Raw genomic sequence first — 13,846 nt, forward strand, 5'->3', positions numbered from 1 at the left:
AGGAAAGGAAAGGAAAGGAAAGAAAAAGAAAGAAAAAGAAGAGGAAGAGGAGAAAGAGAAAGAGGAAGAAGAGGAAGAGGGAGAAGAGAAAGAAGAGGAAGAAGAGGAAGAGGAGAAAGAAAGAGGAGGAAGAAGGAAAACAGGGTAGCTCAGAGGTAGATCTAACTTTGCTTAGCTTGAATGAGGCTCGTTCCTGGGCACCTACCCCCTACCCACCCCACACAAAAATATACTCAAAAAACAAAACAAAACAAAACAAAACAAAACCTCCTGAGTCTCAAAAATAGACAAAATACAAAACTAACCAATAAACAGTCACCTCTAGCCAGAACTCACATAACTACCTAAGCAGCAGAGATGCCTAGCTCCTGACATGCTCCGCGCAGTCTCCCTCCCCCACATATTATTTCCACTAGAACAGCTCAGTGTTGCTTATCCTGGGCAGTATCTGTAAGAGACACACTTCCCCTTCAAAGCACCAACAGAGAGTCAGCAAGAAGCGGAAGCAAAGTGGTATGCGGGAATACAGCGTGGCTGGCATTGAGTTTGTATCTGCCCCTCCAAAAGTGAAGCAAGCCATGCATTTCCTCACCATCAACGCACAAGCTGCAATATCTACAATTAACTGTTGATAACTTAAATGAATTTTTCCAGAGATTACTGGGAAATTTTTTCAACTGCAGGCTGGAAATTTATTATCTGACAAGTGTGGGCACAGATACAGAGAAAGCCTTGTGAAATCTGTGCACCAACTAACTTTTACATCAACTTATAGTTTTTTCTTAATCTAAGCATTATTAATGTGCAGTGGTGACGGTGTGAAATGTCCCTTAGGGTCAAAATCTCCCCAGAGATCAGTTTTACAAAAACTTTTGGGATTAAAGTTTGGTCAAGATGAGTCTAAGCAAACTACATAAAAGCTCGCCCCGAGGATAATTCAGTTGTCATCTAAGAATACATGTGTTAGGGGACAATGGTTACTTGGCCTGACGTAAACACCGACCTCACATCCTCATCCTGTGACTCCAGCTGCCCCCACCATCTATCCTCTCTGTGTCATAGTCTGTGTGAAGCCCTAAATGATGGAAAATTTGCAGTGATGGAAAATTAAGATTTCCATTACCAGAAAGTTCTATTGAAAACAAACATAAAACTCCACTGTTCTGGTGTTTGAGGTCAGCCTGGTCTATAGAGCAAGTGAGTTCCAGCACAGCCAGGGCCACATAAAGGCCACAAAAATCAAGCTGAGGGGTGGAACCCAGGGCCTCATACAAATCAGGCAGATGCTGTGTCCCTGAGCTACACCCTGCCCCAGCCTCCTGCTTAAGATCGTGAGCAGAAGTGAAGACCTGGCTTTCCCACGGGGACCATCCCCCAGTCTGCTGTAAGAAGGCATGCTGTTGCCAACTCTAAGTTTGATGCGCTAATCTCTTTGAATGTTGACAGGTCAGAACTGTAACCTCGAAACATTTTCAGGGCCTGCAGGTATGTCAGTGAACCACATTCATGCTGCTGCTGGAGGTCAAAAGACAGCATCAGGTCCCTGCAACAGGAGTTGCTGATGGTTGTGAGCTGCCATGTGGGTGTGGAAACTGAACCTGGGTCCTCTGGAAGAGCAGCCAGAGCAGCCAGTGCTCTTAATCACTGAACTATCTTTCCTGTCTAATTTTTCATCATTTCTTGACACAGGAGAACAGTATGCATACAGAAAAATCTACCATAGACATCCAGCTCCCTGACTACCCAAAAAGTGAGTGCACCCATTTAAGAACTACTTCTAGGAAGCACCAAACACTGCCTACGCCCCAGGAACCCCAGTTATTAGGAACTTCTAACGCCATAAGCTAGTTTTGTCTGTTTTAAAATTAATGAAAATGTACTATTGTCTGTTTTGTTGGGGGCAGGGAGGGTCTGGCTCTTTTTGCTGTGCTAATGGAAGCTGTCTGTGGGGTCTGTATAACATATTTCCATTCCTTTACACGTTCCCATTGTGTAAATAGATTAAAATTTATCTACTCTGTGTGGATAGCAAAAAAAAAAAAAAAACCAAAAAACAAAAAAAACCTCCACTGTTCTTTATACCAAGCTAAACCTATTTTCCCTAAAGCTTCCTTCTCCTTGGGTCTACTTAATTACTGAACCTTAATTCTTACTCTTGTATACTTGGAATCACTTTCCCTCACCTCAGGAAGACTAGAAGAGGAACCAGGCTGGACTTTGTGGGAAACAGTTAAGCCCACCAGTCATTAATAAATAAAGGAATGGACTAAAGTCACTATTGTTTAAAAATTAAATTATTAAATAAGCTTACACTTAATGAAATTCAAATAATTTAAATGTTTTATTATGTAATGAAAGTAAAGTACTAATTTTTTTCACTTTCTATGTCCCAAATAGACGACCTGACAATCAGAAAAAGACAATAAAGAGAACCTTATAGGTGGGGAGATGGCTCAGTCAGCAAAGTATTTCCTGTGCGACTGCGAGAACCTGAGTTTGAATCCCTGGGATCCAAGTGAAAAGCTGGGCATGTGCACACTTGTAATCCATGTGCTAAGGAAGCAGGGACAGAAGGACCCATGAGACTTGCTGCTCCCCCTAAGTCACTCTAGCTAAACTTGTAGTTCCAGGTTCAGTGAGGGACCCTGAAGGTGGAAGGCTGGGGAGATGGCTCAGTAGTAAAGTGCACTTGCTGCTCGGACAGAAGATGTGGGCTAAGTTCCCAACACTCACGTGGCAGCTCACAACCATGTTTCAGGGTATCTAATGACCCTGGCCTCTGCAGACACCAGGAACACACATGATACACATACATACATGCAAGCAAAGAACTCATGCACATAAATTAAAATTAATTTTAAAAAGGAAAAAGTAAAAGCAACACAGAGGGTTGAGACACCCCTCATCAACCACTGGCCTCCACATGCATGCACACACAGGGTATTAAGGGGGAATATAAATGAGATACTGCTAAGTGAAGTGAGTTAGTTTGTAAATCAGAGCTTTAATGTCCTGTAGGTGTCACTTTAAATTCTGAGAAATAAAACATCACACTCAATAGTTAAAACTTAAAATTTTACTAGACATCCTGGTTAAAGCATTAGCCACAGATTTCTTTTGTGTTTGTTTTTTGTGCATTCTTAAGACAGGCTTTATTTATAAGGTCTGGTTAGTTAGATTCTGTTTAGTTTAATGCTGTGTGATTAAGCCCATAAGATGTACCTGTCTGTTGTTTAAATAAGTATGAGAATATATTCATCTTTAATAAGAAACGAGTTGTCATTCATTTAACAAACAAAACCAAACCCCCGTTCTATGATAGTCAGAGCCTTTGACAAGAACAGCTAGGCAGGCATCAACTTTATACACATCAGAGGCAGTGAAGCAAAGACAAGGACCCTGGCGTTACCACTCTCATGAAAACCCAAACATGAAGTGATATTCATGCAATTCCAATCTGGGAGGAAATAAAATCCAGACTCAAAGAGAGGTCAAGAGCTTGCAGTTTCCAGCTCAGAGCTGTTTCTACTGCATTTGTCCTTCAATGTTATGTAAGAATCATGTTTTATAGGAGACATTATAAGTTCAGTAGATGGAATTTTATTTACAGTCATGTAAGAAAAAACTAAGAGATCATGCTTTGTTACACCAACAAATGAGTGTGGAAGAGGAAGGAGGAGGATGTTAGCAATACTCTAAATGAATTCAGTTCCTCAAAGGAGGAAATAGTAACATAAGCAGTTATCTTTTGCAATTACAAACATAACTTGTTTAGCAAACATTAGCTTTCTGTAAGAGGATTTCCAGGCCAATTAGGGAGCAGCACTTTTGAAAGAAATGAATTTTCAGTGACTTATGAGAATGGTATGCGTAAGTTTAACAAAAAATAAGAGATGGAGTTTAAAAACCAAAAACAGTCCAAGTGTTACCAGGATAGCAAACTTTGTTACAAACAAATTCTGCACTCATTCAATCATTCATTCAATATTTATTTATTGAGGGCTTGCCATATGTTTAAGGCCAAAAACAAAATGATGACACTATTCACTTTCATTCTTTATCAAAACATGGCCAGTAATAAATATGACAAATTAATAATAGTATAATAATGATAATAATAATAATAAACAAAATTTATTTTGGATGGCTGCGGCAAAACACACCGGGTAAAAGGCTCCTTACTTCAATTTCTGCAGATTCCACCCGGCTCTCAATTATTTCCATACACTGTCTCTTAGCTGGTGGCTCTTCACTGATGACAGTTTCTTCAGCAATGTCTGTTGCTGGTACTGTCAATACTAAAATGAAAGGGAGTACAGGTTACATCGCTCTCTGACAATGCAGCTTCAGTCATTTCCAAATAATGCTCCTCTATGAAGAGGTCCCCGACGGTCCCCTTCATTTTCTTACTGAAACCCTATTACTGAAGCGCTACTGCAGTGCCCTTATACAGCATATACTCATCCACACAACGGAACAGTCAAAATAACGCTAAAGATGCGTATGTTAAGAGCGTCCTGGGCACCTGCTAACAGAATTACTTTTATTAGTTTCTAGTTTCTTGTATATGAGACTTACAATAATTTGTGTAAAGGTAACAAATACACATGGGAGGCACACATAAAGTGCATCCAAAGGAGCACACACAACACTCTGCATCTGCTTTACCAACACCATCTTTTCTCAGCACACAGCTTTCTTCTGCCTACTTACTAATGCCGTCCCTGAACACACACAACTGCAAACACTGTTCATAATTGCTTCCCTAGTGGATTTGTGGGTGGTGTTTACATTTTTGATGTTTTCATATAAATATGAGCATATAGAAGGTACATACCCTTGCTCTGCACAGCAGTGTAAAGCATATTTGACAGCCATGAAGAAAAAAATTTAATTAATGTTTTTAAGTCATGAGGAAAATTACAGTTGTTTTCTAAGGCTATCAAAACTTTTTGTCAAAATGGAGCATGGTGGGGCACTCAGGAAGCAGAGTCAGGCAGGATCTCTGTGAGTTCAAAGCCAGCTTGGTCTACACAGTGAGACCCTGTCTCAGATTCTTTATTAAAGCATGGCCAGTAAGATGGCTCCTCAGGTAAGGGCACTTGGCTGAGCTGAATTCACTGGCAGAGATCCATGTGGGAGAAGAATGCTCTCTCCTGCCTGTGTATTATGGCACACACAGTCTCCTCCAACAAGTAAATAAAGGTAAGAATTTTTTAAATTTTGTCAAAACATTAAAATTTCTGTTAGTAACAAAGGTTAATTTAAAAATAGTGAAACTTGTATTAATTTAGAACAATGTATGTTTAAAAACCATTAGAAACGGGGCTGGGCAGTTAAGAGCTGCTCTTCCAGTGGCCCTGGGCTCAATTCCTAGCACAACATGGCAGCTTTCAACTGTCTATAATTTCAGTTCCAAGGGGTATGACATGCTCTTCTGGCCTCAATGGGTACTGCATGCATATAGTACACATAAATATATGCAGGTAGATTCTCATACACGTAAAATAAATATTTACAATATTAACTATACCAAGAAAATGTTATGTCATTTTATTCCTATCACATTATGTTTATAACAAGAATGGAGAAATTCTCTTTCACTGGACATAAAACAGGGCATGTTATACACTTTAAATTACAGAGGCTTTAACAGTTTACTATTTTTCTTTTTCAGAGTTTTCCTAATTTTTTGCTCTAGCAACATTAACTTTAGAATCCATTTGACTAATTACAGAACTAATCATGTCCTGCCTATCCTCCAATTTGTATATAAAAGTTGTAACCTTCAGTAACCTGGAATGATTATATTTGGAAGCAGGGCCCTTCAATGTAATCAAGGTAAAATCATGAGTTATGTCTTCTAAGACACAGCTAGAAGACAGCTATCCACAAGCCAAAGAAACATGCTGATACTTGATGTTGGACCATGAGAAATTAATGTCTATTGTTTAAGTTACAATTTCTAATACTGTGTTACTAACACACTAACATTTTTTAATGACATATTACATTTACTTAGGAAGAACTGAATGGTCCTTGACATTGAGCCTCCCATTCACAAAACATGAGTTGACTTGCATCTCCTCATAATGTCTGGTTTGAGAGACAGTTTTGTTTAATTCAGTTTGTATGTGTATGTGTGTGGTGTACATAAATGTTTGTGTGTGCATTAGGATGCCTGAACATTTGGAGAAAAGAGATTGGCATCATTTGTTTTCTTTGTTCATTCTCCATCTTAAAACTTAAAAAAAAAAAAAAATTGTGTGTGGTGGATGCCTTTAATTCTAGCAGCCAGCCAGAGGTAGTTGCATCTCTGTAAGTTCCAGACCAGCCTGTGCATATAGAGACACCCTGTTTCAAAAACAAACAAACAATATAATAAAGTGAGGGTGGGGGTAGAGGGAGGTGTGAGGTGGTGTGTGTACCTGGGAATGAAGGTCAAAGCAGCATTGTGGAGCCTTGATACTCGGCCAGCCTGGTTCCCTGCCCTTATCTGAGCAATAGGGCCTCAGATGTATGCTACCAGGTTCAGTCTTCCCCACACCCCCTTTTTGCACAAGGTCTCACTGTGTAGTACTGGCTTGGAATTTGCTATGTAGAGCAGGCTAGCCTTGAACTTACAAAGATCTGCCTGCTTCTACCTGAGTGCTGGGACTAAAGGCACTCGCCACTACACTGGCCTGACAGCACTGTAAATGTGGAACTTTCAGCCTTTGGATTACACTAAAACTGTCTGTTGCTTCATCTACCTTGTAAATCTTTGTGGTTTCCATGGTGGGTGAGCAGGGAAAGTGTATGTCCTGTTCTACATAAGCCCCATGTCAGCTTTTGGTTAGTTTCAGACATTAAGCTTACTGTAAACTTACAAACACACTAAAGCACAGTGCCTGGAAAGCTAGACTGAGCATGCTTTATCAAAGCAGCAACTTTTATAAAAGGCTATAAGGGAATGAAACATCTACCCTATCCAGAATATTTAATTGATTTGAAGTAAGAAAATGAATACTATTTTTAAAAGTAAAACAAAGTATCTGGGAACTGCTTTTCCACCTTCTCTGGGGATCTAAAATAGCCATGAGGGTTCATATTTTCTATTGTAGAGGGAAATACATCTGGGTGTGGTAGTACTAATATGAAACTGAACTCAGATATGTGGATACAAGAAAATCAGGAATTCAAGGCCAGCCTCAGCTTCACACTAAGTTTGAGGGCAGACTCAACTATGAGATTCTGTCTCAAGAAAAACCCATACAAACAAATGACAAGAACTTTAATCCATCTCCTTTAAAAAAAAAAAAAAATCTTTTAGTAATTTGATCCATGGAGGAAGGCAATGTATGGACGAGGCTTCCACAGAGCACTCTAGATGCTAAGTCAGAGGTGTGGAGACTGACCAGCTGACTGCTGCAAACCTACCACTGGGTAACACATAAACATAGATTTATAAACCTAATTCTATCTATTTCAAAGAGCTTATAATAAACTGAGCTATTGTTGAATTAAGTGACCACAGAAAACCTAAAATAGGAACTTTATCATTACCAACTAACCACATAATTAACACTAAGCTCAGTTTCATTTTCAAATTCTTCATCAGTCATCATCAACTTTTAGTTTCCAGATGCTCTCTGCTGACTCCATGCCTAAAACCTGCACACTCTATGCAGCCTGGTCTCCCCCTGTCAGTTACAGATTGAGCCTGGTGGCCACAAAGGCCGTGTGCTTCACTTAAAGCACCGTTAGCAGGGTTTGCTTTGTGGTTCTTACACAATTGAATAAAAAAGCCTACAGAGTACAACTATTCGTACCTTCTCTCCAATCTATTAAAAAGATAATTCCTATCTCCTACCTTAAAACAGTTTATAGCTATGAATTAAACTTCACCATCCACCTCATAGTGAACACCAACAGTCCTGAGGGAGGGGAGGGCACTCAGAGCCCAGCACAATGCCCAGCGCCATGAAAAGCACCTCCAAGCAGACAGCTCTTTCGTGAGCTCACTACTAAAAACACATCAACAGAAGATCTGCTTTCAGTGAGTTTTAAAAATGTTTAAAACAAGCCTGGGCTAGCCAAAGCCACCACCCCTGCACGTACAAACAACTTTCCAAAGAAAAGGTACTTCAGGCACAGCCCAGAATCTATTGACCAAGGTCACTGGCCCAGACAAGGTGGCTGCTGGACGGTCCAGAGGGAAGCTGACAGGTGTGCTCCAGTACCTCTTTCCTGACACACCAGCAGGTCTTCACCTTGGTCACCAATGACCACAGGACTTCCTTTTGTCAGCCTTTCCATGGAAACCCTGGGTCATTGTCATTGGAATCAACCATGTCCTGAGAAGTAAAATTCAGTATTCTCAGCTTTTGGAGAAAGGTTTGCAGATACCGAGCTCTGGTCTTCCTCCTCTATAAGTAGGAAAGCTTTGCAGCAGGTCTAGCAGTACAGCAAAGCCTTGTCTGGGCTCATTAAGGGGAGGGGAACAGTCGGCTTGTCAAGGCTTCCTTCAGCAATTTCAGCATAGTATTGTTATGATGTATCCACCATTGCTCTCTAAAAAGAATCCCAACTTTCCTAGTGAGGCTGTGGATCATTGAGACAATCAGCTCAACATAGACACATAGGTGCTCACCTCCCAGCTCACTAGATCAAAGGGTCTCAGTGTGTAAAACTACCACCCTGCTAACTGCTCGTTTCTCATTAGATGTTCAGGCCTGGAGTATGTTCCACTTGGATGCCATCACCTGAATCAATTGCCATGGCAGCTCACTCTCCTGCACTTCTACTGGTCTCCCTTGCACTCTGATATCTGGTAGACCTGAGGGCATAGCTTCCACACACTCTTCACCAAGTTCTGTACTAGGCTTGTTATTGTCTTGTTCACAGCCTGTAACTGAAGCACTTACTCCACGCCTTCACTCTTCATTTCCCCTCTGTTCAGATGCTCAATGACACTTCTCAAAGTAGTATCTGTTCATCCATATGAAACAGCTGATGCTCACATGTCCCTTACACCTCCTCTGATAGTCGCTTATAGTACTGACACATCACCTTGAGACCAACTGTGGGAGCCAGTAGAAGTGCTACCAGACTTCTGATTTCAGCCTTTGTCATGATCCCAGCAACCAATTTAACCATTCTAGAATTTACCACACCAGTTCATTGCTGCTCAGAAAAGCACACTGCCATGGCTTACATGAGACTCAAAAGAAGCCAATTCAGGCATGTCTTATGGATACATCCCTAGGAGTCATATGCAATGGCATATTCTCAGCCAGCCTGTCGTAGGATTAGAAGGCAGAAGAATTCTCTAGAAGTTTTCCTAGAACCAGCAAGGCAGGAATCCCCTTCAGAAACATGGTACACATGTATGTGCATGAGCATGCGCATGGGAACAATATGTACATACAGGAACAGGATGCCACGTGTCACATCTGCCCTCCTGTAGCCTGTGTTGTCAAACACATCCATATTCTTCATGTACCTCCCTCTGAATTTGTTCATATCGTAAAAGCAGTTGATCTTGAAGGTGTCAAGGGGCAACAGGTAGAAGTGCTCTGATTGGTCTATTCTGAATCCAGATGTGCTCTTAGCACCAAGAAGCAGCCTTTTTCCAAAAGGGACACAGACCTCTCCATTATTGGTCAAGGGATAGACATTAGGAGTCTTTCTGGAACCCGAAGGGTTAAAAGTGTGATGCTAGATCCTCACACATACAGGCTACAGTGGGAGCAAGAGTAGAGAGGAGGAGAAGGAGGGCTCTGAGGATATCCATTTTCTTGACTAAGCTGACAGGGAGCATTCACTTCATGTGTATGAGACAACTTGTTCCCAACTCTGTTCATGTTTAAACTAACTCTTAAATGCAGCATGTACATACTGCTTTGATGCTCTTGAAGCACCAAATGCCTCTGATTTTAAGGCATTCTTCCTGGGGTTCAGTGCTGGTGGGTAGGAGGCATGGCTTCCATAGCTGTATAGTGTGCTGATATACCAGAGAACAGTACCCCGGTCTTCCAAATGCCTACCTGTCTCACGTCCTCAGTTTTAATGTTCTTTCTTTTCCATCATCTCAATTAGAAATATAACCAGCATTTCCTTTCTGTTTTTGTTTTTTTTTGTTTTTTAGCCATTCACTTCATCAAAACAAGTGTCCTAGTTACCCATCAGTAACCAATCATATCTTGGCTGCTTCACTATGTTAATATCTTATGCTAAAATGTTCATGTGTGCACCCAAACACTTTTTAAATAGGAATATGGTTAATCATAAGTACCACCGGGAAGCGAATACACCTTACATGAGTACACCGAGCATAGTTCTCTCCAGTTCGACTTAACATTTTGTGGCTTGGATATATGTGCAGTGCATGCTTCTTCTGGTCTTACAGACTAGACCCCTACCATCTTGACAACAGGAGCATCCCCTTGCATTTCTGTCTCCAAATGTCCAGAGCTCTGCCTCCCAGCTCTCCACATTTCTCAAGCTCTGCGACCTCAACTTGTTTCTCTTACATGGTATGTTTGAAATTCTCAGGATATCTGAATTACATAAAATGGTCTAGAAAATTATCCAGCGCTTACTCTCAATAAATTGTGTACTGTTTGTGACAATATTTAAAGTTCATTTTCCAAACAGAATACTTAGAGGTTAATTCCCTCTACTAAGTGCTCATAGTAAGCTAATTTTGACTAGCCCAAGTAAATAAAAATAGAGATTATAACCATTATAAAAGGCTATAAAGTACAATTCAGTGCATATGTAAGTGTCCTGAGTACTGAACACAGATAGACTTCCTGCAAACATCTGTACTCACCTTGCTGCCCATCAGGCATGGTCACAATGATGGGCTGGCCCATCCCACTGGTTGGAATGGAGTGCAAGTTCCCCAGCTGGATTCCATCTGTAACTATTGTGATGACTTGCTGACCCCCTGAGCTAACTACTTGCTGAATTGCACCATCCACAGATTCTGCCGTAACCACTTCTTCTGTGGCCACTACTAGAGGTGGGGAAAAAGAGAAAAAAAAATCATTGAATATGAACAGAAAATCATTTTGCTTTGTGTCTCTCAGACAGGACAAGTTTTACATGGTTTTTAAATGTTACCCCCAATGGTAATGTAGACATCTATAAGTAGCTGATTGCAAGTCTCATAGTTATAATTGAGTTCTAGCCATCTTTTTATGACTGTATTTTAATAACCTTTCTTCTTCTTCACTTCTCTATATTGTATTTCTTTACACAAAGTACAATATAAGATCACAGGTAATAACAAAGGTTATATCTACTTCTTAATAAAATCACACAATTCAAAGGAGAACTTTATGATTATACTCTAGACACATTTACATAATAAAGGATATGTAGAACAAACAGGATTCCCTTTTAGACTGAGTGAACAAGGACACTTTAGTAAGCAGCAAACAGACTGGCACTATATGGCAATGTGTAATTCAGACTTTGCATGAACCAAGCCCCAAAATAAGCTCTCAATAATTGCTAAGAGGTACATAGAGAATTCTAAGTTAGAAATTTTGTCTTTGCCTTGCCTAAGTTAAAAAAAAAAAAACACAAGTTAATATTGCCAAAAGTCCTTTCTTACAAGCAATCCTACACCTATCTCCAAAAAAAAAGTGTACATAAAAACATGTTCACTAACATCCTAACCGCTTTACTGTAGCTACTAAAAAGTAAAACTAGAGAGAACCAAATACTCAGTGGCAGTAAATAGACTGTGGTCATCATACAATGGTATACAAGTCACTACAATGCCTATGTGTAAAACATGAGTGTAAGTAACAGAATAGCTGTAAGCAACGGAAGACACATACACTGTCTGCCTTCTGCTGTGAACTGAGCAATGACTACACTGGAGTGAATGTTTCAAAGCTCCGTAATAACAACACACTTAAAAGGAATGAAAGGTTTTTTTGGTTTTTTTTTTTGTTGTTGTTTTTTTAACAGAAGAGTGTACTAATTAACACAGAAGAAGGAAGGACTAAGAAATTGCAATTATAATAGCTGACTCAAGCAAATGTCACTAGTAGGTGCCAGATGCACTGATGAAATGTTGTGGTGATCAGGATACTGAAATGCTCCCAAAATAACACATCAAAGATTACTAGCAGAAGTGAGAGATGCCTCTGTCCACAACTGGTTTTCAAAGCAGATCTGACAAAAGGCCCAGTTTCAACCCTACAACAGTGTTATTTGCTCACAGGGTCACAAAACAAACCCAGGAAAACCCAAAATGCAAACAAGCCTTTGAGTGTTCTTGTGATTTTGTTTGCCTTAAGCAATAATTATGCTTTGTTACCAAGCACACTTAAGATGATTTCAGGAAACAAGTCACAAAACAAAACAGCACAAAATAGCAATATATTCAATAGAATAATTATGAAAGCCTTCAGTACTATTGCTTTGATTCCTTTTTAAATATCCATATGAAAAAGAAATGCTCACTGGTTGAATACTAACTACAAGTATTTAAAAGTTCAGCATACATAAGACACTTCAGAGATCACACAGTCAAGGTCAACCCAGGAACTTTCATCTCTACACTGTTAGCAGTGGCTGCCATTAAGATAATAGTTCCTGCCTTTCATCTAAAAAGTTCTTTTAAGTTGTGTGATGGTAAAACACTGATGAAAAAATTAATAGGAAGACAATTATAGAAGATAAAGTACACATCCCAAACCTAAAGAACAATCTAATAGCCAAATACTGAAATATGTAAGAAAAAAGCAACCTTAAAACTTTAGAAGATTGTAAATATAAAGTGTGTGCTTGTGTGTACAAATGGGCTTAATAAAAAGTAACTGTAACATCATAACTATTCATTGATGTACTATAAAAGTCAGGCTGGGATGAGGGAAGGCAGACAGTGGCAGTGCCTTTGAGGCTAAATTACCATGCCACAAGCTGAAATAAGGTTAGAGAGAAAGCATTCCCCACAAAGTCCCAAGTCTGAACACTTTCATGTAGAAATATTTACAAGAAACAGAAACTACATTACAGAAAAACCTAACAGTTTGAAGGTAGAATCCTATCATCTAACTTGAGATTAAGAACAAAAAAAGCAAAACCAAAAGAGAACCAGGTGACCCAGTCACTTATCCCTAAGACTGAAATCTCATTAACCTATTTTAGAATGGGCCAAAAATATAATATATAAAAGTTTCCTGGTGCAGATTTTACTTTGAAAAACAGAATTTTCAACCACCACTTCATATCTTTCAAATACATCTAATACAAGATTTTAAATACAAAAAGAAAGAAAATCATAGATTTCTATTTGATCAAAGTGTTATATAATTGGGCCACAGAGAAGAAACAACTAAGCAGAGAAAAGTTGTAGGTTTACAGGCTCGAGCTACAAAATAAAAGCTTTCTGAAAAGCTTTTGGAGGTGGTCTGTGTGTGGTGCATGTGTGTGCACCCCAAGTAAGAGGCTAAGGCAGGTTGTCAGGTGTATGTATGTGTCTACCTTATTGGCTTAAAACAAGGTCTCTCACTGACCTGAAGTTTTACCCTTTTGGTTAGACTGGCTGGCAAGCCAGCTCTAAGAATCTACCTATCTCTGCCCTCCCAATGCTGGGGTTACAGGTACATGCAGCCCTACCTAGCTTTTCATATGGGTGCTGAGGCTTCAAACTCAGGTCCTTGTGTTTGCAGAGCAAATGCTCTTACCCAAGAAGGTAGCCCATGAAAACCTTCTACCTCAACAAAACTGAGCATGTACTAACTAAATCCTAGACTGTATTTTTTTTGTTGTTGTTTTTAAAGATTTATTTATTTATTGTATATAAGTACACTGTAGCTGTCTTCAGACACTCCAGAAGAGG

At 39.7% G+C, this 13,846-nt stretch overlaps 1 protein-coding gene across 6 annotated transcripts in view; it reads right to left on the minus strand.

The window, feature by feature from the left end:
• Gabpb1 (GA binding protein transcription factor subunit beta 1) overlaps positions 1-13,846 on the minus strand; it is a 49,073-nt gene that overhangs the window by 7,502 nt on the left and 27,725 nt on the right. For 4 of the 6 annotated variants that reach the window (XM_031371784.1, XM_031371780.1, XM_031371782.1 and 1 more), the window contains exons 7-8: positions 10,817-11,002; positions 4,183-4,298 (exon numbers count right to left, since the gene is read on the minus strand). In XM_031371784.1, the coding sequence (XP_031227644.1) occupies positions 4,183-4,298; positions 10,817-11,002 (302 nt within the window). The remainder of the gene's footprint in view (positions 1-4,182; positions 4,299-10,816; positions 11,003-13,846) is intronic. The other 2 variants (XM_031371781.1, XM_031371785.1) reach the window with 1 other exon arrangement.

The sequence above is a fragment of the Mastomys coucha genome, unplaced genomic scaffold (genome assembly GCF_008632895.1).
Source record: "Mastomys coucha isolate ucsf_1 unplaced genomic scaffold, UCSF_Mcou_1 pScaffold15, whole genome shotgun sequence".
Taxonomy (NCBI): Eukaryota; Metazoa; Chordata; class Mammalia; order Rodentia; family Muridae; genus Mastomys; species Mastomys coucha.